Raw genomic sequence first — 27760 nt, forward strand, 5'->3', positions numbered from 1 at the left:
CAGGATCAATAAAGTCTTAACCTATAATAATACATAATCTATTTGTTGATTATATTTTGTGTTATTAATCTCAATCTGCAAAGTAACCAGTAACTACAGCTGTCAAATAAATGTAGTGGAGTCAAAAAGTACAATATTTATCTCAAATTTACTGGAGTAGAAGTACAAAAGGGGGTATGAAAGGAAGTACTCAAGTAAAAGTACTTTAAAAATTGTACTTAAGTACATTACGAGTAAGTATCCTTAGTTGTTATCATCACTGCACCTGCACAACGTAAAGCGACACTGAAATAAATATTATGATTTTAAATAAGTTTAAAAAGAAGGGAAAAAGGGTTATTACTCCAATCCAACAGCCTCAAAACAAACACTTCAGTGATAGTTTCAACAAGACTGATTTGATCGCTCAGAGTAACAATAGTTTAACTTTCTTCTGTGAAGCCACTTACCTCCTCATGGTGGCTGACTGTTCGACTGCATGGACCGGAGCCTTGATTAATGTTATTAGCAACACCTGTGCTTCTCCTGCTGCGCAAGCGCTTAACAGGACTCTTACTTAGTGGCAGGTGTGTTCAGCCAGGTCAGCCTGACACAAAAAGTATATAGTCTGCCGCAGACACCCAATTATACTGATAGATTTCTAGTTCTTTAGATCTAAGTAATTTCCAATCGAGTAAAAATTCAGACTACAATTCAGTTATATGTTCTAATTAATCACTAGTGGTCAAGATTTCATCAAAATGCTAAAAACACAAGGTGAAATGCAGGGATATGCCACCATGAAACTAGGAGTGGGTATTATGGATAAAAAGCCTTTATCAATGTGTATGTGACGTTATATTACAATTAAGGCTGCAATTTTAGATCATTTTCATTATTGATTAATCTGTTGATCACTTTCTCAGTTAATCCATTCTTTTGCCTATAATAAAATGTCAGAATATTGTGAAAAATGCTGAGCCCAAAGGTAACATCAGTCCAAACCCCAAAGATATTTCACAGAAGACGAAGAAAACCAGCAAATATTCACATCTGAGAAGCTGAAACCAGTGAATTTGTCAATTAATTTTCTGATAATTGACTAATAAATAAATCTAATAACAGTTTCAGCTTTAATTGCAATATTGATATATTTTGCAATATAGTACATTTTCTGGAAAGTCAACTGAGAAATTGTTTATGGAAAAAAATAACCAGGCAGAAATGGCTGTTTATGGCTTATCCAGCAATTTAAATACCTGACAAATGTACTAAATCACAACACAAAAAAATCATATAAATATCCAATTTTGCCATACAGAATTATTTATTATTAATTTGTAACATTTCACACAATGGCCTACAGCCAGAGCTATTAATAAAGGATATGGCAAAAACTCTCAGTCAACAAATTTCTATCATCTCACAGTACATATCGCCCTTATCACACTACTGCAACATTTATAATGCCAAATATACTGTATAATTTGGATAAAACAGTTAATCGAGGTTAAACTGCAGCAGAGGCCTCACCATTCTCACACTAAGTTTTCTCAGTGCAGATCTGCGTCACAGAGCACAATTTATTGATCAGCCTTTGCCAATAAACGTCCCTCCATATAGTGACATTTCCTGGATAGATGGTCAATGCATCATGAGCATTATTGCCAGGCCTGCTGCTTGTCCTTTTAACCCCGCAGACCGCACTGACCATCACATGAACTTTACATGAACCCTGCACACGCAGCCATGACCGGGTCACACAGCGGTCAGTGATCGGACACACACACGGGGACAACAGTACTTAATGACTTTATTAATAATATGATTTCAAAATAAAAAATAACATTAAAATAACGTTTTGTCCTTGTTAACAACTTGCATCATATGGCCACATGGTGGCATTGCAATGCCAAGTTTTTTTATTTTCAAAAATACCAAATTGTTCATCATCATCATCCAGTTCATTTGTTCTGCCCGTCGTTTGTAGCTTGGACCACATACATGGACTTATTTTGGACTCCACCCTCCCCCCTTTTACCCCCCATTAAAAAATCAAACCTTTATAAATACAGGCAACCCTGTCCCCTTGTCACAGACACGTTATGACTACCACTGACACAGGAAACATCCCGTCTGCACATGCCCCCTCCCACCCCCTCCGCATATTTGCAAGGACCCATTTGCTCTATATTTTCGCTTTTTCCTCATCCTCTAAAGATCCACACAGTAGATATTCTACCTTCGCTGTATTATACACTTATTATATATATAATAGTCTCAGCTGAAATGCTCCACTTCCACAGACCTCCCCAGTTGCGACGTGGGAGGGGCCGCTGGTTCCGGAAGTGTTCTTCACCATTGTGTGTTCGCATTTTCATTAATATCTTAAATGTTGCTTAACATAGAAACACAGTACTCGAACCGTATAATGTAACGATCATATGGGTTTACGTTAAACCCATCAGTTTCAATTAATTCAACTTTGTTTCTGAGAAATCATGTTTTATTCGTCTTTTTGGCATAGCGGGCGGCAACCATGAGCCTCAGCCACAGTTGCCATGGAGAAGGCGATAGTGCGAGGGACCAATCAGGTAGCGAATTAAAAACGACTCGTCGTTGCAGTTGTCAACAAAACGCGGCGCCATAGTGGCGGAATTCATCCAAAAAGAGACCCAAAATTTCAAAGTGAACTGATTTAAAACTGCAGATTGTAAAATCAACTGTCTTCAGCTTCCGCCCTCACTTAGCGGCGCACGTGACAGAATTTAAGGCTCGCTGATTGGATGATTCTTGCCGCAATGATCTTTGGGAGTCGTAGTTAACTAAACAGATATTTTCTAACGCCGTTGTTTATCATTTAGACTTATGTTTGAATCGGGAGAGTTTCATGCCGATCCAAGCCGTAGAAGTGCTCCAACTGTGAGTCATGTAACACTGCCTATAGGAAAAATGTATGGCACTATTACTTCCGGTATCAGGGGCGCCCAAAACAGCTCCATCCCACTTCGCAACTCTATTGTTTCCTATGATGTGTTTCTTCAGGCTCAAGTTATCATAACACAATAAAATTAGGTGTTTGGGTACAGACTTCTATGAATGAGCAGAAAAGAAACACCCAAATCATGACAGAAAATAAACATTTTAGCTCAACAGTTCAGTTCCCCGAACCAAAGTGTGGACTCCTCTTGTCCCCGTTCTGGTCCAGTTATTCCTACTGGAAGCAGTGGGTGATATCAAAGTTTAGCTCATCCAGCAAATATTTTCCAACACCTGCTTCTTGGTGTTCAGCTGTCATCAGAATCATGACATACAAAAACATACGGGGAACACCCCCCCATAACATTTGACCTAAAATAGATCCAACGGGCATGTTTGTTTGTGAATAATAGCGACAAATCATGCCAAAATAAAAACAATTAAATAAAAAACAAAAACAAAATGGCTGGCAAAGAAAAAAAAAATCAATTCATATTGTATTGCATGTAAATATTGTATAAAATCCTTAAAAATACAGTTTAGGTAACTACTTAAGTACTGAAGTCATCACAGCCAAAAGTGCAGAGGTCCATAAATAAAACATTGACTGTGGGTAGACAGTGGGGCTTCTCTCGAGTCCCCACGTAACCTCCCCTCTAAACCACCACAACAAGGGACTGAATGAGTGCCTGGTCAAAGGTCAGAGTTCATGAACTAGGACTTAAAAGTTCCCACATCGATGCACAGAGAAGAGGACAGGAAGGTTGGTTTTTAAATCTCTCCTATCGCTGACAAACATACTCGCAGATGCACAAACGTCACTCACACAGTTTCAAAGTTCATTCTCACTAACAAGCCTGAAGTTCTGTTCACAGAGGCACACCTAGAGAAAATGCGGGTGGGACAGGGGAAGAAGTGAGGGCGGGAGGGGGTTACTGGAGGGGCACATAAGGCGGCAGGGATCCTGGTTTCTCTTTTCTTTTTTAGAGACACATTTTCTGTGCTCAGACGGCGTTTACAGTAAGAGCAGAGGGAGTGTTTACATGTCGCTGAATCAGGCAGGCAACAGAAAGAGAGAGCGAAGTATTAAAGCTTTCAGAGCGTCAGAATACAAACCCTGTTGGCAGGAAGAAAACAGAAGAGGAGGGGAGGGAGGCAGGGAGGGAATCGCTCATTGAAGGTTTGTACCACAGTGGGGTGGTGTGTGTGTGTGTGTGTGTGTGTGTGTGTGTGTGTGTGTGTGTGTGTGTGTGTGTGTGTGTGTGTGTGTGTGTGTGTGTGAAGCCTGGAGGGGCCACAGGAACTAACACACCAGGGGCCTGAATCAAGAAGCAAGTTCACCTCAGTCTGGCTTTCTTTGTGTTTTCTGGCTTCCACTGGTGATCCTGCAAACCGGTCTCACAAAGCTGGCTCCTGGCTCTGTTCAATTTACCAAAGTGGGGAGGAGTTTGTTTACATTAAACAGGTGTAACAAGAAGCCAATCACATGCCACATCACGAGTAGCGTAATTATTATGATTAAACTGTTGATCTTGCTGGGGAAATTTAGTCAGTGCAGCAGCAAAAGATAATATTCAGCGAGTTAAAAACATAAAAAGATCAAGAGAAGTAGGCAATATACAGTAAATAACAATATCTACATATGTAACATAAAAAGTAAACTAATAATCAAATAATGAATTAATGAAATACTAAAAGTAATAGGCTATAGCTAATGGTGGGTATTATTATATAGGTTTCCTCAAATTTTACATTTACTAAATTACCAATATGTTCTAGAGTGAGAAAAAGTTGAACATTTTGCTTTTGTTTCTTGATGAACAAACAATTAAAATGAGTAATTATAAGCAATATAGAACCTGACAGTTAAAAGTATCACTTTCTGCTGCAAAAAGCTAGAGAGTAAATGTGTACATAATAAGAAATCTTGGGGCGCCCCAGTAGCTCACCTACCAAAAAAATAATGTAAAAAAAGAAATCTGAATTATTGCTCATTATTCAATGGCCACAGAAAAGCAATTGGCTTTTATTGGCCATTTGAACAAGGTTATATATCTGGACACCTGAAAACATAGTTCCAGCCAACAGTTTAATTGCAATTAAATTGTTCTAAATCAGTGCGTGAGGTATATTAAACTGCATGTAATCAAAGCAACAAAACTTAAGAGAGACAGTTCACCACAAAATCAAAACTACATATTTTCCCTCTTACCTGTAGTGCTGTTTATCCATCTAGATTGTTTTGGTGTGAGTTTTGGAGATATCGGCCAGTTAACTCTCGTAAAGCTAACCTAACCATGGGTTTCACTGATAATTGAACAATGATTTAAACAGTCTACCTTTATTTCCTTTGGAAGTGGAAGTGTAATAATACACTCTGATGTGTCCTGATATAAAAAATAATGCTGTGGGTGAGTAATGCTCAGCAGTGGAAACAGCACTCTGCTTCATCTCTTGCCAGATGTTGTGGATATAATGTACTAGTAGTTAATCTTTTTGTGGCTATAATTAAAAAAAAAAAAAAAAATGCTGTAGAGAGCATTTCTTTTTGTTTATGATCGTCACTTTGAGTCTACATGTTCTTCTGAGCTGCAGTAATGGTTCATTAATGCAAACTAGACTTTGCTGTACCAATTAAATTTTTTCAGTGCAATTAAATGCAACCGTAAATGCCATTCAGTATTGATAACTATGGCCGTCTTGCTTTGTGCTACATGCTGGAAGCACTGTTAAAGAGTGGGTAACTGTGAGGGGCCCCCGTGGCTTCAAATGATAACCACAACGTTCATATTTCCTGTCAGATCTCTAATAAAAGGCATACAAATAGTTCTTCTTAAAAAGAGTGGGAAACTGGTTGTGCTACAAACGTGTCTTAAATGATAGTTTATAGAATGTAAAGCCACGTAAATCTACAGATGTGTTAACGTTGCTTTGTGCTCATTATTACGAATCGTTTACAGGTTTTGATCTAACCCTGTAAACCGAAACTTCTCTGAAGCGGGTTAGCCAAGCAACATAGGTTTAGTGATGTAAATTACTTAAAGTGAGCCGGCTTTGTGAGACCAACCAGCCTGGGTTAAAGTTATCCATCTAATCCATTAATCTTGCTTCATGATGCAGGCCTCTGAGAAATACATTTAGAATATTTAGGGAAAGTAAACACACAGAGTGTTTTATTTAGCTTATTTTTCTGCCTACATGCTTTTTGTTGATGCCCTTCAAGTGCCTGGTAACTTGGTATCAAACGCTCCACCATTAGTTCAAATACTTCAAACCGCTTGAAGAGGAAACGCCAACCCTATTCAACAACAACCGTCTCACAAAACGCACAACACAGCTGAAGAAACTGTTACTAGAGCTAATTAATGTGAGTAACTACTACACAGTCACCTGACACTTCCTCTGTAAAACACTGAACCTAATCTCAGAAAGCAAGAACATAAAAACATGACCACCATCAGTGAAAATTAGTGGTCTTAAAATTTCTAGAGGGCTTGATTAACAGAAACATCACAGATAAAATGACAACAGCCTACAAAGACACTGGAAATAGAGTAGCAGGGATGAAAGCCATTAAGACAATACTGGATATTCAGGCATCCCTATTAACACTTGTTTCCCCCAAGGGGGTATTTGGGGGGGTGTGGGGGGGGTTCAATCTGTGTGACCATGGCTAACAGAGCGGACACCCCCCCTCACACTGCAAGTCGCAGAAAAAGGCACTAGAGTGGGGCTGTTGCTAGCTGTAGAAAAGTAAAAGCGATATACATTCATAGCTCACAGGTTATCTTAACCGCAATCTGGGAATAAATACACAAAATGCACTTGTAGAAAAATAAAATGTAAAAAAGCGTGGCCCCTATTTTTTTAATCATATTTTTGGATTCTGGGAGACAAGTATGGCTACTTTTTCACGGCTTTTTTAAACCCCCACCCTACCCTACCCTACCCACCACTTAAAAGGCAATTCAGGAGTGATCCTCCACTGCTCTGGCCGCGAGCAGTCGAGCCCTTTCATGCACGCCAATTTGGGAATAAGGGAGCAGGAGGAGCAGGAGGGTGGAGAGGAGGGATGGAGTGAGGGGGGGAGTTCAGTGGGAAGGGGGGAGCTGTTTGTAGGAGGTCAAGGCTCAGCTTTCAGTGCGAGGAAGTAGAAGGGAAACTCAACAAAACATGTGTTTTCAAATGTTCAGACAACAGAGAAATCTCATCCAAAACACAGTCTCTTTCTCTCACACACACACACACTCTCACACACACCTCATTGTCTTCATGTACAGTGTTGAGTGTTAAGGACCTGGGAGACAAACATGTGCATGAATCTGGGTACCACTTTACTTTAACCCCCCCTATTTCGCATTTAAAGCACTGTAAACATTTAATACATGGTTTAAAACACACTGTAATGTAATTCAAGTACATTTTAAGTGTTTATAAATGTACAGTATTTGTCAGCAATTATAACTTCTCCTTTGAAGACATATTTTATATTATTACAACTGTGTTTTACTATATTGTCATTCATTATCTGTTTATTAACCAGCCTCCACTTGTGGGTGCCCACAAGAGGAGTTATAGATGTTGACACATACATTTAAAAAACACTTATATCTGATTAAAACTACATTATAATGTTTTATAAACCATTTATTCAATGTTTATATACGGTTTATAAATGCTAAATAGGGGAGGGCTTAAAGTAAAGTGTCACCTGAATTTGAATTTGTTTGCCGCGTGTGTACGAGGAAGGAGGGAAACCGGCTGTTGTTTGTGCTTAAGCTTCACGATCAAAGAGAAGTCAGTAACCACAAAGACAACATCTCCTCTTAAACCTCAGCAGCGCTTGCATGCACACACAAACACACATGCACAGTGCTCCAGAGTATGTCGGGAGAGAAATGAGCTCCAGCTGACAGCAGGGGGAAGGGAACTGGAGTGTTCTGCAGAGTAAGGAGTGTGCGTGTGAAGGGGGAGGAAGAGGAGGAGGAGGGGAAGTATTGGCTTTGCAAAGGCGGGAGCAATATGAGTGCAGGAGGGTGAAGGAGGGGGTGTGGGGTGCATTCCACAGCTCTGCACAGACTCAAAAAAACACAAAAAAAAAACAAAAAAAGATGTGTAGTGAAAATCCTGACTGTAGACGGAGTTCAGCTACTCCTCCTCCCACCTTCCCTTCCACACCTCCTCCTCCTTTCAGCTTCCTCTCCAGCGTCACCTGAAGGCGGTGTGTCTTCATGTGTGCTTGTGGTTGTTCATGTTTTTCTGTTTATGTGGTAGTTGTTCGATGGTTTAGTCAGGCCTGTGAGACAGCTGCGACAGATGTGGCTGCTCGTCCCCTCCTTAAAGAGGAGACGTGGTGGCAAGTCTACCTCCGCCGCCATCCACACGCCAGTTTCCCCACGCCGGTTTCCACTTCCTGTCACGTGGCCGTCGCCTCCAGGTAACTCTGTAGTTTGCGGACGGTGGACTCGTCCAGTGAAAAGAGGTCAAAGTCAAAGGTGGTGTTGGTCACGTTGAAGTGGCCCGTCTCCTCGATCAGGTTGACAATCTGACAGAGCAGAGAGAGGAGTGATCAATTATCATTTACCATTTTGTCCTTCAGATCACATTACTCCTGAAAAAAACTCAACAATATACAAAACGATGCTTAGGTGGTTCACCAAGTTTAAAAAACCCAATCAGGGTTTCTGCAGGGTTCTCCGAGTTAAATTTATAACACCACATAGCATTTTAGTACCTGTTTCACAATCATGAAAATATTATAGAAAACCAGTAGGCCAAGAATGATTTATTATTAAAATACCATATTTTTTTCAGTACTTCCCAGCAGTATACAAGAATAACTCCTAATAATATAATAATTTAATTAATGTGACCTGGACCCAGATAAGTGGCGGGATGGATAGATTAACCAATTAAAATTATTAATTGTTTTAAGTTAATTTTAGTTTTTGCTAAAATCGACACTTTATAAGACGATGAGCTTCCTGGCTACTGTAGCTAGCAGCAGTGACAGTGTTTGCTCCAGTCTGATGGTGCTGACTGAAACTCCACAAAAACAAAAAACGGACTGAGTTGCCTCTTGCGCGCACAATCCACTGTCACAACAATCCCACGTTTAGTTTATAGGAGTATGATGTTTTCGCTATTTAAAATAAAATATATTTACTGTCCTTCAGATCACATTATTCATGGAGAAACTCAATATATAAAAAGACATTTTTTAAAAATGGTCCATGCATTCACTGGTTTTTCCATGTATGCATCAAATGACCCCAGTTGTTTTATATTCATATTACGCTGATTTAATAGTGTCAATACATTTTCGAGTACAATACTTTGACAATGAAATATGGCATCAAAATGATAAACAGTATCAAGAAAAAACACACACCTGCTGTAGGACGTTACGCTCCCTTAAAGCCATCAGTCTGCGATGGAGGTCCACCAATTCTTCCGTGTAGGCCTGCAGAGTTTAGGAGGTTACAGAGGAGAGAGAACATGATTAGTATAGTATTAAAGATAAGATAAAAGCGAATAGTCATAGGGCTGTACTTTTTAATCAAAATTCAAACTTCTGTTAAAACATAAGAAAAATTAGATATCTGTCATTCACCAGTGTACACTGGTGCTACAGGGGAGGCTTTCCTAAAAAATCCATCTGACCCATAACATGCCCTAACTAGACTATTGTTCTCTTTGCTATTGCAAAATGGAGAAAACTAGCGAGCCTTCCTGACCAGATAATCATAACACCAAACCATCTGAGAAGTAATGCGTGGAAGAATTTTGGACACAGTTAGAAAATCGAGGATAAAGGTAAGCCTGTTTGCTGATTTTTTACTGCCTTACTGTAATCTTTGTCACAAGAGTGAGGCAGCGGAGGCGCAGGAAGCAAATGTTAATTAAACAACATATGTTAGGATAAGAGCGAATTAACCTTTTTCCAAATGTCTCAACACAATCCATGAAACTGATCACATGTTTCAATGTGAAGGAGTGATATAGGATCAGTTTCCAAAGGGTTTCATTTTATCACTACATGAATCATCTCGTTACAAAGAAGAAAGGAGAGATTTCTTTTCAGGGGTTCATAGGCCAGAGTCTGTCTGCACATCTGGATCAATTCACTGGTCATTACTCCATCTTGAATTCATTAATGCACTCATTGAATATTGGCAAAACACTGCATGTGTGTGTGTGTGTGTGTGAGATAGTTAAAGCATAAAAAGTTTGATTTACCCTTCCTACCTTGTCGTATCCCTTCTTCAACACCTTCTCTGAGCGAAACGAGGAATCTGGACTCTTTCTGCCTGAAACCTGCAGAAAACAGATCAGAGAAAGAGGGAAAGCAGGAGAAGTTATAGAGGGAGAGGATGCAAAGAAGAGAGACAGGCAGTGATGTGAGACCATTATACTATCTGGGACACTAATGACAGTTAATGCAGCTGAAATGTGGAAGTGGAAGCTCGGTGCAATGCTGAAACACTGTGGTTTCCATGTCTGTCTATTTTGTGCTGGGTAGGAACCAAGACATTAAAAATACAGCAAAATGAGTCATCTCGGTCCAAACTAATGCCATAGACTGCTTTTTTAATATATTGTTTTGATAGTTTTACTCATACATGGGTTTCTCAAACACACATTTCATTAGTTAATTTTACTCACAAAACCTCAAAGTTTTAAAATTTTATGCTTTAAGAAATTCCTGTTCATGTTGGCCAAGGATTATGTTGACAGCTGAACACTGAAGAATGCACGTACTGGATGAAGAAAAACTCAACACAATAATATTGTTAGGAACACATTAGACCAGAATCGATAAACAGCAGGTTGCACTCTGACTCAGACAGTTGGTCTACAGCTGTAAATATCCATGTGTGGTTTTAGTGTTTATTTTCTAGTCAATACGTCAGTGAAAGCAGGCAGTAAAATTAGGTCTGTTTGACTCACTTTGTTATTGGAGGAGTTGTGTTTCTGCGGGGGCGGGGCGGGGTCTCGACTGGGGCTGTGCGAGCCGTCACTGCTGTCACTCTCGCTGTCCAGGCTGAGTCTGACAGGGGACAGGGCAAGGTCAGAGGTCAATCACACACAGACAGAACACACTGCCATACTGATCAGCATGGTATTTGTATGTGTGTGTCTTAGATCTTAGACCTGTCATCATTTTGGGGAAGGAGAATTAAAAAACCTAAACAATATTGAGAAGAGACAAAAAACTGCTTAAGGTAGGGACAGAAAGTTAAGGCGCCAAGTTCACCACAGGTCACACTGTGCGAGATGGGTCACAAATTATCATAAAAGGTTTTTACTCCTCCACTGGCTGAGGTGGAAAGTTGATGTACTGATAAAGGCAAAACGCAACAAAGTGCAATGGAAATAGACTTAGCAAATAAATCTTATAATAAAGACTTTAATATCCACTGAAGAGACTAAAAATGGCAGCAGATGAAAACATCAGATCTGTGAGGAGCGATAAGGAGACTGTAAAATTCCTCAAATTAATACATGAAACAAACATAAATGCCATATTTTCATCATATTTTTCACATCGCTTTCGTTTGTTTGAGGTGTGATTGACGTGCTTTTAATCATATCGTAGCGTCCTCTTCTTCTGCAATGGTTTAACCTGACTGGAGAATTAGTGCCAACAGCTCTTTATCTCAATATGCTCAACTCCTAATATTTGCATAACAGTAGTGGATGGAAAAGCGCATTATTTTGCATTTTTCATTTGCCAATTCTCTGGAAATTTGTTTAAAACAGTGCACTAAATTTGGATGGAAGCTCGACTTGCCACGAACTCACATAATCCAACTGCGTCGCTCTCATGTTTTGAAAATGTAGCAAAACAATAAACAAGCTTTGACCATAACGCTGGAACTTGTGAGTTAGAGTTAAATATGTGTTTTAGCAGTAGCATTACGCTAGCTCGCCAGTGTATACCATCGATGAACTTGTCTCACAGTGCAACCTCTGACCACTGTTTTTGATTGATGACCAAAGATGTGAAAAGGCCTTTATAGGGAGACTGACCGAGAGTCGCGGTTGGGGGGGTTGGTCTTGATGGGCGTCTCCTCCTCTGAGCTGCTGTCGTCATCATCTGACTCTTCTGACTGGATCTCCTCCACCATGGATCGTAGGGGGCCTGGGAGAGGAGGACAGAGTCACAAAAACTATAATACTACTGACCTCAACCCTACAACTCCAGAAAACCTCTAAAAACACACCCAAATGACATGTTATATTGTTACATTAAAATTGTGTGAATGCTCGTCTCTGCGATGAAACAAGGTGAATGGACACTAACCTTGACCTTGTTTCTGTCCCGGCTCAAAGTCTGAATCTGAACTGGAGTCAGAGCTAGAACTGGAGTTGGAAGGACTTGAAGGGGCCGACTGCTATAGGAGAAGAAGAAGGAGGAGGAGGAGGAGAAGAAGAAGAAAGAAATTGACAGAATAAGTAAGAAAGTTGATGGGACAAAAAGAGAAAAATGGGCTGATTAGTCTTGAGTTCAGGATCAGCACATGATGTGATTATTGTGCTGTTTTTGACTTCTGGAGCGCTGCCCTGTTTTCTGACTATTTTTGGGAAACAAACAAACATTCAAGATCAAAGATTTGGAATTGAATTAGGTCCAATGGGGAAGAACTTTCATGTCTCTATAAATGCAGTTGTGTAACAAATGGATAAAAACACAAATTAGCAAATGCAGCATGAAATTGGAGCTGAAATTATTAGTCGATTAATTGATTATTCAACCGACAGAGACTTTTAACTACAAATATTTTGACAATTGATTAATCATGGAATTTTTCAAGTAAAAATACCAAATAATGCCTAGTTTAAATTTCTCATTTGGGAGGGTTGCTGCTTTTCTTCATCTTATGTGATAGTGAATTGAATATCTTTTTTTGATATTTGTTACAATTTCCTGAAGCCCAGTGTAACATCTACAGACAGTTTCTATCATTTCTGACATTCTATAGACCAAACGATTGAATTAAATTGATTAAACAAGAAAATAACTAATTAAGAGATAACTTTCCTAAAAGCATCTTTCACACAAAAATGTTGCTTCTTTTCACATTCAAGTGAAAGCTCTGAAGCCGACATACCTCTGACTTTGAAGATGCTTCGTCCTCAGAATTCGACTCTTCCGACTCTGGAAGTTTCTTGGGCTCCTTCGGCTCCTGTGTGTCATTCTTGCCTTTGGCCCAGCGACCTTTTTCCTTGGAAGGCTTCTTCTCTGCGTAGGGCTGGCTGGCTGCAGACGAGGAGGAGACACGAGGAGAAGTTCCTGTGAAAGCCCCGCCGGTCGGCCCCTTTGGCCCCTCTGAGCTGCCCTTCTTCTGCTTCTTCGCGCTGGGTTTGGGAGACTCGACAGTGGAGGGTCGTTTCCCCGGGGCTTTGGGCTCTGCAGGCCCTCCTCCACCTCCTCCCCCACCACCCCCTCCACTACCAGCCCCCCCTCCTTTAGGGGACATGCCCTCCATCTTTGACTCCTTCAGGGTGAGTTTAGGCTCCTTGAAGGCAGCCTTGGGTAGGACCTTAACTTCATCTTTCACTTTGATCTCTGACGGCTTTTTTGAAGATGAGGATGAGGAAGAGGAAGGATCGCGGCCACTCTTGCTGCTTCCGTCTCTGTCGTTGTCTCCTTTCGACGTGGCTTTGCTCTCAGAGTCTTTTCGGGGCCGTTCACGGTGCTCCTTGGTCAACTTGTGCGGTTTGGGTCCTTTGCTGCTGCCACCACTTCCTTCTTTGCTGGGTTCCTAGAGAGAGAAAACAACAGCATTATCATCGACAATATACTCTTACAGCACTCAGCCAAAGGATCCGTAGAAAGATACAGGCTCAGCTGCACAAAGACCTCATCAAGTTCTTGCCAGTCTAGTTTGCACTGTAATCACATTATTTACTGTGAACGAGATGTCAAATTAAACACTTTTCTCAGTAATTAGTCTTAAAAAACTGTAAACAGAAAAACAGCAAACTAAACCTACATCTTTATGCAATAACTAAAGTTAACAGAGTACAGCCATGCTAGCGTGACAGCACGCTAACATGCGCACAATAACACTGCTAACATGATGTTTAGCAGGTATAACGTTTAACGTTTATCATAAATTATGTGATTAAGGTATTTGGTCATAAACCAAAGAATTGGACAAACTGAAATTTTGACGAGATGATGACGCTAGATGAAAAGTTTGAAAAGGTATGACAAATGTTATTACAGTTCATCCTGAGGGGGACATGGATGTGAGTACCAAAATTCCTTGCCAATCCATCCAATAGTTGTTGAGACATTTCACTCACAACCACAAATGTCAAACTCATGGTGGCACTGGAGGAAAAGTCAGGGGATCACCAAAGTCAGTAGGAATCATGAATGTCTGTCCAACATTTTATGGAAATCCATCTAATAGTTGTTTAGATATTTCAGTCTGGACCAAAATGGTGGACAGACTGTCATCCCTGGAGCTGTGCTGCTAGCGTGGCCAAACCGTAGAAACATATACACAAAGAAAAAGGTAGCATACCATATCACAAGTTAAAACAGAGATACTATACTACTCTGTATTTACCCACTGCTCTCAGTCATGGTCAAACAGGCCATGGACTATATTAGACTCTTACCTTGAAGGGCAGTAAAATAGCTAAAGATTAATTAAAATAGCTTAAATTTGTAGTAAAACTTTGGGTGCCGCAGGCAAATAAGCATGTAGTGAAGGTTGCATTTGGTAACCACATCCACAGGAGTGGCTTTTAACAGAGCTCTCTGGCAGAGTGATACAGGTAGAGGGTTGTATTTCCAAAATGTTCATCCACTTACCAGCAAACAGTTTTACAGGTTTTCAAACTGACACTATTAAACTTGATATGTACATAAGAGCCTTTATTATATTCTTTCCCTGTAAAAAATAGGCTCAATACAGACTGGAAAATTGGAGAGAGCGGCCAGGTAATTTGGGGCTCTCATTGACTTTTTCTATGTCAGCAGATGGACACAGCTGGATGAAACCAAGCCCTATTTCTGCTTCATGCCAGTGCTCAACACACGCCCACTCATGCCACAATAATAATGTGGGTTAAAGAAACATGTATTTCTGTGTCATGAAATGAAGGGGCAATTTAATTTACAGGATATATAGATATTTGCCATCAGCACAACTTGAAGTTAGTCACCAGTGTGGGTCTTTAAGTTCTGTAAATTACCCAAAATCAAATTGGGTCTAGAAAAAACACTTAGTGGTTCGTGGCACACACAGAAGTAAACCTTATCAAGAGACAAGACAAAGTATGCAAAGCTACGAATGACAAAACATTTCATTTCAGTCAAGTATGAAGACCATATCACTGTACCGGTCTGTGAAAGGTTGATACCAAAACGGTGGCAACAATGGAAAAAATAAGGGGACCAGTTTCCTGTTTTCTCCTGATGTGTCCCCTCTCCTGGCAGATACGCTGGCTGAGTAATTCTGCATACAGATGCTCAAAAACAGCTGGAAATGATCAGAAGCCTGAGCCAGCCTGTTCTGACTGATTTAATGATTTTGTTTAGGGCATATTAAGTTCATTTAGACATTTACCCCTATAAGTCAATAAAAATTGACTGGAATGATCAATGAAGTTGTGAGACTTTCTGGTTAAATACTCCACATGAATGAGCAAGCTGACAGTGCTAATGAGATAACTAAGATGATATTTTTTGTTGGCTATTTAACCAACCTTTGACACATGAGAGGTCTTGGTCTTCTTGGGGTCTGAGAAAGCGGAGAGGGGGATGGTGGGGAGCATCGGGTAGTCTGGACTGGGCCTCGACACAGCTTCAGCCCCCTCTGGAACCACCAATACCTGAAATTAGAGCGACAAGAGTTATATAATGGTGTATAGGGCCTTTATTTACTTTGACTGAAGACAGAACCAGGCTTTTGTAGAGTTGTTTTTTCCACAGACAAGGTTACGTGACTCACAGTTGGAGCACGTCTTCGGCTTGAATGGTCAAAAAACTCTCCGGTTGAATCATCAGTACAAAAGATGAACAACCAAGTTAGAAAATACCAGTTTCTTCAGAAAAAGTCAAAAAGGTACATAAAAACTTCGAGGGTGAAGTTAACTATGACTCCCAAGGTGCATATCAGCGAGAAACCTCAAATCAGTTGGGCCGCACAACAGATTATAGTGTTCAGAAAACTGACTGGGAAGCAAACAATGAATCTTACACACTGCCCATCACTTGTACTCGCTTTAGACAACCTACACAACTGTCAGTAACACTTGTAAACACTGTGTGCAAGAACTTTTGGTAACACTTTACTTGGATAGTCCGCCTACAGATAGTTTACAGAGTATTTGTAACATTTCAACAGCTTATTAGTTGAGATTCAACTGTTTGACAAATAAAGGTTTAATTAGGTTTAGGCACAAAAAACATCTCGGTAAGGGTGTGCTCATGAATTGTCACACATACTTTATTGATAATCTGTTAAACAACTACAGACAACAGCAAAACAGTTGAAATGTTACAAATACTTTATAACCTACCTGTAGGCGGACTATCCATGTAAAGTGTTACCGAACTTTTTTGAAGTTGCGACCTGGTGTTGAGAAAACTGACAATACAATATGCAGCTTTAATCAATTCACCTCAAGATTGTGGGTCTATTGTGGATGAATTCAGCAACTATGGCAACGTGTTTTGTACACAAATTCAACGGGCAACGAGCAACGGGGGCTGAGGCTCATGGGTATTGTAGTATTTTGAGCCGCCAGCCATGACAAACTGATGGGAAAAAAAAAAAATCACAATTTCTCTGAAACAAAGCTAAAATAATTACAACTGGTGGCTAAAACAAACCTATACGATCGTTACATTATGCAGGAGAGTCCCGTGTTGCTAATATTGACCTTTAATTAAGACCTTTTTAATACCACATACAGTAGAATGTAATTTCCTGCCCATTTCACAATCATACCTGCCGTATGAAAGTATGATGGATAACCAGTGGGGACAATATGGCCTAGAATAACAGTAAGTGACAGTGTGAGCTGCTGATCGGATGGTGCTGACTGAAACAGGATTGAACAGCCTCCTACACGCACAATCCAGTGTCGCAACAATCCCACTTCTATTGTTTGGCCGCCCACCCTGAGTGTGGTTCTTTCCGAGGTTTCTGCCTCTCAAAGGAAGTTTCTGCCTCTTAAAGGAAGTTTTTCTTTGCCACTTGCTCATACTGGGATTTGTTGGGTCTCTGTAAATAATATTATAAAGAGTACGGTCTAGACCTGCTCTGCAGGAAAAGTGCAATGAGATAACTTCTGTTATGAATTGGCGCTATATAAATAAAACTGAATTGAATTATATGTGTATAACATCTTACAACAGCCCGCAATCAGATGCAAAAATGTTTAACTAATCTGTGGCTTTTGGAGATAAAATGTAAGACTTTTTAATATCTTCTAAGGCCTTTTTTGAAGAAACTGGATCAACGGTTTTTTAAGATTTTTCAAGACCTCCAGATACCCTGCATTGAGGATATTGTTTAAAGAAAGATTTGAAATCGGGAATTCAAAATGGGGGAAACACTTCTAGAACTTCACAGCTCTATCTGAGAGTTCGTGGTAAAAAGACATCATGCGGTAGTTGCTATTTTAGTACTACTGTTGACTTTAATATCTGCTATTGACTATAGTCACTCATTCAGCCAGTAGTCAAGTCAACTTGGCAACCAGCCAGTGTGTCAGGCAGCCTCACCCCTCCAGCTTTGATCAGCTTTCTCCTGAATTCTTTGGTGGGGTTGTTGAAGGTGAGCTTCTCACAGCGTAGGTGGTTGACTGGTGGGTTGCCCTCCAAGTTAAGGAATAGGTCGTAGTTGAAACACACCTTTTTTGGTTCCTCCTGAAGGAAGACAACAGGATAAAGACTGTTTTAACCCACCTGTAACAGCATATGTGACACAAACAAATCTTTCTGCATTACTGCCCTACATACTGTCACCTCTCAATACCTACGTATTTCACAACAAAAGATAAAAGCTGAATGAATGAACTATCACCCTGGAAGTCAATAAAACAGACAGACACAGCTAGAGCCAGCACACTGATAAGAAACAACTAACATTCCTGAGAGAAACTGTAGAGAAGTGGACAATTAAGACTGTAAAATGAAAAGGCATTAAGACTCTTGAGAGACTTTATAAACAAAAATGGCTTCTTGTAAATGCATGTGGATTAATGGTTGCTGGTATTTAGATTCCTCTTGCTGGCCCTTAAGTATTTTCTTCATTTTCTTGACAGATGTGTCCATTGTGAATAAGTTAATTGCACATAAGAGAAGGAAGTAACATTTTTGGGTGCAGTCCAGAGGTTTATTAGAAAGAACTGCCGGAGACAGTGGTACACTAATGTACACATACCTCTTAAGCATCATCCTGATCTTGTAATGAGAGTAAAGTGGCTCTTTCTTTCCTTCATCATTCATTTAAATGGCTGACAGAGACTTAAAGGTGCCAGTATAATAGTGGATGCTTGTTTTATTTCTATCACTTAAAGAGAGAAATGCCCTCTCATAAAAGTAATGTTTTACAAACACAATCGTGCATTCTGATTGGATATATAAGAAGTCCTGACACGTTGGAGAGTGTGTTAGTTAGGCTGTCCAACGTGAAGCCATTCTCAAAAAAATTGGTCAAACATTTTTTTAAACCATCACTGCGTTCCACTTTAACAACATACATGCACTTAAGTAATCTGATTATTCCTGGCTTTGGGCAGTAACCTGATTTCTGAAACATCATGTAAAAGGAACACCCGGTTTCTTTTGTAAAGTTAAGGAATGAACCTGGTTAACGCAGACTTTTGCTGGAAAACCCCGATTTCCTCCCAGTAACCCAGATTTTTGTGTGCAGTCTATGCTTGGTCTCCTTCAATCAGTGCAGTTCACAAGTACTATACCCACATTCATTGTAAAAGATTTCATAATAGGGTTGGGACGGTGGACGATTGCTGACAGTCATCGAACATTGCGCGAGTAAAAAGCCAATAAGAGTAATTTATCAAAACGCCTTAGAACTGATGAATATGTATTTTAAGGAGTGTCAGCCAGAGAGCGCAAAAATGAAGGATGGGTTTATTCTAATTATTATAATAGCTCCTTACGCCTGATTTACTAAAGGAAAAACTGCTTATTTGATCACACTATTTACCGTCCAGTGAAAGCACGTTTTAATTTAGGCACAAAAATAAAAAATATTTTTAAATCCACGTGGTTTGCGCCTGCCTTCGTACTTCCAGATGGGTGAAGTGGTCCCTTTTTTAGCGACCAAGTTTGTCGCCGCCCAAATGCAAGCTGATTTGCCACCGTCACTGATCAATATCTGCTCACATTCGCTGGGCTGACTGGTATATATTGTTTCACTGTGGACATCGTCATATGCCAATTCGCCCAACCTGATTCCATAATATAACACCCACAACATGTAAACATCTATTTACAAAACTCAAACCATATTGAAGCCTACAGAATTACATTTATTGTCATATTACTATCTGTGATTTCCTAAAACCTGTACTTTCTAATATTATTTTTCCACAGCCTAAATTTATTTTCTATAAATACAGTGTCTACATAAAGAGACCTGTCAACCGCCCACAGTCTATCCGTGCCCAGTCGATCTCACCTTGTTCTTGAAGTAAACCTCAATAGGCATGAGGAAGCCAGCGTAGCCCGACTCCTCCACTTTGTACGGAGGCTCCTTGCATACTGCAGACAGAAAAAGACTCACATTACTCTTATCAATTGAATGACATGTTGAAATAATGACTGAGGATGAGGGGTAGACAAATCTATTAACTCAATTACTACCAAGAGACAAATACTCCTTAAAGTCTCTCACAAAATGAGATTAAAAAAGGAATTATGTTACATTATTTGAGAACAACAGTCTTAGTAAATAATACCATGAGTTCAATGCGATGACCGACAAATTGACGATTTAACCAGTAATTTTCAACTTAAAAAGTATGTCTGAAAACAGCAAAATCTGTCATGATTGTCGTGATAATAGATACAAATTTTTAAGGGCGTTTAAGACACATCTAATAAATAAAATAATAATAAAAGTTCCAACTTGGCCGACATGTTTAGGAGTTTACAAGATGGATAGTGAGAGCACCAATTTATAAAAGAGCCAGAAATGTAAAAAGAAAAATGACATATGGATTATTTCACTGCACCATTACATCCATCAGTGGACTGTTCAGGGAGGCGGTGTCTGTGTTGCCTACCCTCACTTTGACCTCTGTGAATGATCACATACTGTATATACAACTTTATTTGAAAATTAAGAACATAATTCTGCTAGAATTTTATCAGTTTCTGGTGAGACAAGAGCACCATGAAGAAATTTGTATAAACCCCCAAAAAAGGAGTGCAAAAAAACAGAATCTGAAGCCCACACCATTATCCCCCCTCCATGTTTTGATTCAGCAATCTCTTCTATTTATTTCTGTTGTCATCGTTTCAACTTAGTTTCTATCCCTTTGTGTTTTGAATGTCTTATGCTGTATTTATTACTTAAGTCTTTTGTTACCTTTGTGTATGACATTTGCTATGAAAATAAACTTGCCTTGCGTTGCAGAGAGTGTTTTTGTGCTCAAATATTGTTATCTCTCCGTCATACCTCTCTTGGGTTTGGGGAAGCTCTCATGCAGGCGGAAGACAACCTTCTCTACAAAGTGCTGGATGTCGCCAGTCTCTGGCCCTCGGACAAACACCATCCAGTCGTGGGTGAAGCCTTCTGATGTAACTTTCTTCCTCAGCTGGGCTCTGTGGCCCAACTCCAGCTTCACCTGCACAGTGCACTGAAAAGGGACAGAGTCAAATGCTATATAATACTACACTAGGCCTGTAGACAACGTGGGAGAGCATACAAAAGCCAAAAATAGGGCAGAGAAGCAACAGATTTATTCAGATCAAGAAACTGATGAATGTTTGTCTGCTGTTATCTGCGCTTTGTACATATTGTGGTGAGCAGAAGATCAAATAAATTCCTTGAGATTTACTACTTCTTCCGTTGAGTTTAAACTGCATGTGGAGTCCTTGTTTTCTCATGATAGAAAGATTTACTACTCCACGCTCATATAACCTGAGCATGAGAAATCACATATTATGTATTCCAAGCATTATAATCGAAAATTAATGTGTCAGATTAAAAAAAAAGAGACACAAAAAGATGGGTAACCTGAATTTAAGTGGGTTTATTCTACATTTTCTTTGTCTATAATAAAAACTAGGGTTGCAACTAACAATTATTTTAAGTCATGTCAATTTTATTCATATAGCTCAAAATCAAGAGGGATCAAGAGGCTTTACAATCTGTACAGCATACGGCACCCTCTATCCTTAGATCCTCAATTTGGATAAGGAAAAACTCCCCTAAAAACTCCTTTAACATCATTTCTAATTATTTATTAATCTGCAGATGAGCTTCTCGATCAATCGATTAATTGTTTGGTCTATGAAATGTCAGAAAAGTCACTTCACTTAAACCCATGGTGACATCTTCAAATCACTTATTTTGTCCAACCATTCGTCCAAAACCCCACAATATTCAGTTTACGATCACGCAAGATAAAGAAAAGCAGCGTGTCCTCACAGTTAAGAAGATGAAACTAGTAATATGATTAGTCGTTTAAGTCAAAATAGTTGCAGAGTAAATGCTTAACCTCTCGATCAATTGTTTCAGTTCTATTAAATATTAACTGGATTCCTTGCTTGAACATTTAAACTTGATGCTTTTCTTTTAAGACTATATTCATGTAACTTGCATTGGATATTACATATTATGACATTTTCTAAGAATTAATATCACAAATAAATGTGTCAGACTAAAAAAAAAAAAGAGGAAAGAAAAACCTTACTCTAACAATAAACACATGGTTAACCTGAATTTAAGTAGGTTTACCCTACATGCCTTCCCTGCCTGAAACATAACACTAAAATAATTTGTGATTGTGAAACAATTTATTAGTCAATTAAGCAATTAGTTGAGCGACAGATTAATCGCAAGTATTTAGAAAATTGAAAGTCATTTATATGATAAAGCGCCTTTCAAAAGTAGAGTTACAAGGTGCTATACAGGTGCACAGAAAATAGAGTACCATGAAATACTACAAGAATTGCAAAAATACCATAAGTTCACTGGCTATAGCCTCCATTCTGGTTCAAAATGTGAATATTTGCTGGTTTTCTTGGCCTTCTATAGTAATAAACTGTATATATTTGGGTTTTGGACAGTTGGTCAGTTGGTTATTTTCTGACACTGTTTAAACCAAACGAATAATGGAGAAAATAATGGGCAGATGAGTCGATAATAAAAATAATAAGCCCTACTGCTATGGTAGACCTGAAACATACAAAACACATGATACGCTTGTGATGAATTGTTATAGATTAAACTACTCAACAATATAAACAATTAGTTGATCAAAAGAAAATTAATCAGCTACTGTTTTGATAATTGATTAATTGTTTAAATGTTTTTTTTAAAGCCGAACATTTGATGGTTGCAGTTTCTTAAATGTTAGAATTTGGTGTTTTTCTCTGTTTTAACATCACAAACCGAATATCTTTTGGTTTTGGACTGTTGGTCGGAGAAAACAAGACATCCAGGAAATTGTGATGGACCCTCTTCACTGTTCTGACGTTTTATAAATTAATCGTAAAAAATAATCTGCAGATTAATTGATAATGAAAATAACCGCTAGTTACAGCCCTATGCTACAGACTTCAAATCCTGCACCCCCGCAGTTCTAGATTATAGTGGCTGAGACAAACCTTAGAAACAAACAGAAGCAAAGCTAGTAGTTAGATTAAACCAAGGGGCCATTATTCATTGGTTTCTAATTCCACCTTGAACAAAACCTCTGAATCACTATTTTGAGTGCATGGACTTTATACTCAAGAGGAGAGGCTGAACACTTGGCCTGGACAAACACAAAGCTGGACTGGTGTCGGGACGCTCCCTGTGGAATGGGAGTGATTAGCTGCCCGAGCCGACAGATCTCAAAAGGTTTGTCCAGAAGAGGGGCACATTGTTGGGCTACCTCTCTCTGCCAAGAACAATGACAGCACTGGGACAAGCAAATGACAGTGTGCTGGTGTGATGATGGTGACTGGCATAGCAAGTGAAGAGGCTATGGAGATGGAGTGCAGAAGGGAACGAGGGGTGGGCGGGAAGGGGGGGACGAGAGGGGACAGAAAGGCACTTTATGTCTAGGGGAGGACTGAAGAATGTAGGGATTTGGCCCCGGCAGAGAGCAGCTCGTGAGCTGGGACTGAGTCGGGGGATTAGAGGGGACAGGATTGAGATGAGCTGGTCTGGCACTCTCCAGCTCACTCTCTCTCTCTCTCACACACACACACACACACACATATATATACACCTCCTCTGCCTGGCACTCTGCCCGGCCATTCTGTGGCAGTAATGTCCTTAAACTCCAGACTCCACCACACCCACAGCGAGCAGCCGTGGAGTCCGGCCAATCATCAACAACCGCCTCCCCCCCCGGCGACTCCACTAAATCAGGAATGTGATAAGGAAAACATAAAAATCAGGATGATAATGAGCCAAATAGGAAGACGGTAGTGACTATTAGAAATCAGAGTGAACAATCAACACAAAGCAGGGAAAAAACTAAACAAACATCAGAAAATTAAGAGCCCATGAGGCAATATGAGGCTGAGAAATTGATAAATTAATTGATTAATTGTTTAAGCCATTTTTAAAGCAATAATATCGAACATTCACCAGTTCCAGCTTCTCAGTTGTGAGGATCTGCTGCTTTTCTTTGATTTATATGACGGTAAACTTGGACTATTTGGGTTTTGGACTGTTGGTTGGACAAAACAAGACATCTGAAGACATCAACGTGGGCTCTAGATTATCACAAAAGCCAATTCTCACAACTTTTTGACATCTTATAGAGCAAACGATTAATCGAGAAAATAACTGTCAGATTAATCAATAATTAAAACAATCGTCAGTTGCAGCTATTGAGAAAATACTAGCGCTGCAACTAAAGGTGGTTTTCACTACCGATTAAGCCATTGATTATTTTCTCTATAAAATCGATTTGTCTATAAGATGTCAGAAAATAGTGAAAGATTACCTGTACAAATTCCCAGAGCTTCTTTAAATAGTTTGTTTTGTCTGACCAACAGTTCAAACCCCAAATACATTGAATGTACAGTGATATAAAACAGAAAAAAGCAGAAAAACCTCACATTTTAGAAGCTGGAGAAAGCAAATGTTTGGCATCGTACAAGCCAAATGACAAAAAACAATTAATTTAACTATTAATTTTCTACTGATCGACTACTAAAATAATTGACTAATCGTTTCAGCTCTATAAAATACAAACAGGAAAAGAAAACTATGCTGATAGACAAGGACATGAATTGAACTGTGTCAAACTGCATATAACATACATCTAAAAAACTGACTATTGACTACCAATAATCAGAAAATTAAGAGCCCCGGAGGCGATATTAGGCCGGGAAAATAAAGACATGAAAACCACATTGATGGAGATGGACATTAATCGAACTGCATCAAACTGTCTGAAAATATGAAACATACATCTAAAATACTATGGTTAGGTTTCTCAATCATTAAGTTCTACTAGTATCAGATGGACAAAATGATGTGTGGCAACACATTTATTTAGCTATCCTCTATTAAAGGCATCACAGGGGAGACAAAACCAGACAACACAAAGCCACTAACATTGAGATGGTGCATGTTCGCTCTCTCAAACACAGTGCTCCTATTGAGGGGAAATACAAATTTTGGCAGACACACTGGCTTCCACGAAAACAATGAAATCCCAGCTGACATGTAAATAACACCCCTCATGACCATGTTAATCACTTCCAGCTAATGAACGATTAAAATGAAAAGTCAGAAAGTTTCCCTAGGAGGGACACAAACAATCATGGCAGCAGCTATGTTTTGATGAAACTGCAGGTTCCAGCTAAATCCCTCAACCTTATAACTAAAAGATGGCATGAAAAGAGATGAAACCGTTACTTGTATTGGAAAATGGTCAATTCCAGAGAGCCATGGGGGAGTCACAAATAGCACTATCTGCAGCACCCAAGGAAAACAAGTGAGTATTGGAAACAGGGTGTGTGAATGAGAATGTGGGGATTACAAAAAGCTGCATGGCCACTCGTCCTGTCATCCCAACTGCAGTGTTCATACATGCAGATCTAAAAAACTAACTAAAAAACAGCAAAGATCTCAGTATGTGCACACAGAGTCATGTTTGGCTAATCAAGCTGTCATCCAGCTGTGCCATGATGTTGTAATATGCAATAAATAAATTCAAACACAACATTTACAGACTGAACTTCACTCTCTTCTGGATCTCAACTGCAGGTTTATTACATCCACCTATCTAAAACTAATGCAGTATAACTACAACTACCCTGCATTATATTTTAATTTCATGAAAGTTATAATGTTTATTTATATCAGTGAGGGTTGACAAAATATTAGAAACACCTTCTAGTACAAAGCTATTCAATAGGACCCCAAACTGAAGCCTCCAAAAAGGACCATAAAGTTTAATCAACACGTCTCTAAAACAGTTTTAACAAGAACTAAACATTATAAACTTCATGAAGGTGGGTTTCATTGCAAGGCTGTTGTATTAGACTGCGTTGTTTTTAGCTACGTGTACCAATAATCTGGCAACTGTGCATATATTTGTGTAATAAGAATGAAAAATCAAATGCAAATCTTTCACATGTAACATAGTTAACATTCATCTTAGAAGTACAACTACACTATTCTTTTGACTTGTAGCAGAAGACTTCCTCTGGATGAACACTCGCAGACTAGTTAAAACTTCAAAGGGACCAACGCTGAATGGGGGCTAGTTCCAAGAAAGTGGCTGAGCCACTTTCCATGGGTGTGTGTGGCCTAACCATCTGAAATGTAGTCCTGAATAACCTCAGGTATTTAGAGAGTAACCCACTTTGAAGCAATATCTCCCTTACAGTTAGCAAATATGTAATTTGGTTTACCCACTTTTCTGTTTTCTGCAGAATAAATGATGTAGCTTTTTAAGGATGACATAAATCTGTGCGAATGTATACATGCAATATAATTAAATGTTATGTCATGATCTTGCAAGACCAAAGGGTTTACATGCAGTCTTTAAATATGATGTTTTATATTCTGAGTTTTCTTTGCTTTATGATGATCAGCCAACACATTGGTGGTCATCATAACTGGATTCAAGTTCAACGTGTGCCACACAGCTTTTTCCACCACGATACATGCATTTTAGTCTTCAATCATGAATGTGGGAAGCATAAAACATTAACCAACTGTTGGCAAATAATGCAAAGGTATTAGAGAAGTTGTATGGTCGCTGCTGGCTTTATTAGCCTTGCATGTGAGGTTTCAGGCCGCTGGCAGTGGAGACACCACCCCGCCTCTCCAGCCCAACCTGGAGAGGACAAATCTTTTCCCCGGCGCCTTGTAGCGGCTCCTTAGCCTTTAGCCAACGGCCGACACTCTCCTGATAGGTAGACTAGCTTAGCTTAGCTACACAAAACCTCGACTCAAATCCTCATTGTGTTTAGCAATGTGCATGTGCGTTTTAAACACGGCAGAGCGTAACAAACACCAGGTGTAAATCTCTTTGTGTGCCCGGTTGTGGCTACAGCTATGCAGCGGTGCTGAATGGTGTGGTAGACTGAAGCTAGCTAGCGGTAAATACCGATGTATGAGTGCCCAGCTAGCATAGCTCCAGAGCCAAACAACTACGAGTTCATTAGCAGCAGGAGCATTTTTTTCTTCTGGCTAGCAGAACAGAGGATTCATTCCTGCCCTGCCAGCGCGTAGCCTGCTGGCATTTTCTCCGTGAAAAGTTCAGATTCCACAAGGAGACACAAAAGCCACTGTACCTGGTTCTCCATGTTTCTCTGGCCTCAGTGATTGTTGTATTTATTTACAGCGGCGTTTGTGGAGCGTCTCCCCAACCTCTGCTCCTCATTGTGTGTCAATCCAGCCCAGAAGCGGAAGGCAGACGGCTCCCCTCCCCTTCCAGACGGCTGCTGGCAGGCAACCAAAACAGAAAGCTCGCTCGGCCAATCAGGAAGCGGGAAATTTAAGCACTCTTGAAAGAAACCAATCGGAACACTTGAGAGGCGGGGCGGCCACCGAGCTGCAAATACAATTAAAGCATTTTCTGGTGGTTTTCTCGAGTGACAGCGAGCTTGTCCCAATGGCTACACCTCTGTTTCAATTGTAAAATGCACATGATGCTAATTGATTAATCGGGGTTCGATTACATAGGTTTGCTATAAGTCTAAGTGCAATATCAATAGCATTAACAATGAGGCTTATATGTTTCTCAAACAACTTAATATGTCTCACAATCCCCTTATATTTAGAAAAAATAAAAACTCACTGAAAAGCAGTGATGGAAAGTAACTAAGTACATTTACTGAACTACTGTACTAAAGTAAAATTTTGAGGTACTTTGCTTGAGTATTTCCATTTTATGCTACTTTTGACTTCTACTCAACTACATTTCTGAGGGAAATATAGTGCTTTTTACTCCATAATCTAACACTACATTAAGTTAACAGCTATAGTTGCTTTGCAGATATAGATTTTAAATATATGTACAGTTCATAAAATAAAACTACCCATACCATTAACTACCGAACATTACATGAAGCAGTTAAAATTAGCTCCACTTGGACCAGCTACAACATTAAAGT

At 39.5% G+C, this 27760-nt stretch overlaps 1 protein-coding gene across 4 annotated transcripts; it reads right to left on the reverse strand.

Annotated features, from left to right (window-relative positions):
- Window positions 1-1774: 1774 nt before the first annotated feature.
- LOC122877407 (protein ENL-like) lies at window positions 1775-27114 on the reverse strand. 4 transcript variants are annotated; one of them, XM_044198926.1, is made up of 12 exons: window positions 26939-27114; window positions 20640-20820; window positions 19638-19720; window positions 17714-17857; window positions 15688-15813; window positions 13074-13727; window positions 12266-12353; window positions 11992-12103; window positions 10909-11008; window positions 10207-10275; window positions 9350-9421; window positions 1775-8503 (listed from the first exon to the last, which is right to left on the reverse strand). In XM_044198926.1, the coding sequence occupies exons 1-12, from the start codon at window positions 26948-26950 to the stop codon at window positions 8375-8377; spliced, it is 1770 nt and encodes a 589-aa protein (XP_044054861.1). In that variant the 5' UTR covers window positions 26951-27114; the 3' UTR covers window positions 1775-8374. The 4 variants fall into 4 exon arrangements, with proteins under 4 accessions (XP_044054861.1, XP_044054859.1, XP_044054860.1 ...); XM_044198924.1 differs by having other exon boundaries at window positions 10198-10275; XM_044198925.1 differs by having other exon boundaries at window positions 12266-12356.
- Between the last annotated feature and the right edge of the window lie 646 nt (window positions 27115-27760).

The sequence above is a fragment of the Siniperca chuatsi genome, linkage group LG6 (genome assembly GCF_020085105.1).
Source record: "Siniperca chuatsi isolate FFG_IHB_CAS linkage group LG6, ASM2008510v1, whole genome shotgun sequence".
Lineage (NCBI taxonomy): Eukaryota > Metazoa > Chordata > Actinopteri > Centrarchiformes > Sinipercidae > Siniperca > Siniperca chuatsi.

What these genes read in the sequence shown, in the direction of transcription:
- LOC122877407 (XM_044198923.1), bottom strand. An exon ending in GGGACAGAAACAAGGTCAAG is followed by an intron (nt 12,104 to 12,265) that starts GTTAGTGTCCAT and finishes CTCCTCTCCCAG; the next exon opens with GCCCCCTACGATCCATGGTG. An exon ending in AGCGTAACGTCCTACAGCAG is followed by an intron (nt 8,504 to 9,349) that starts GTGTGTGTTTTT and finishes CTGCTCTGTCAG; the next exon opens with ATTGTCAACCTGATCGAGGA.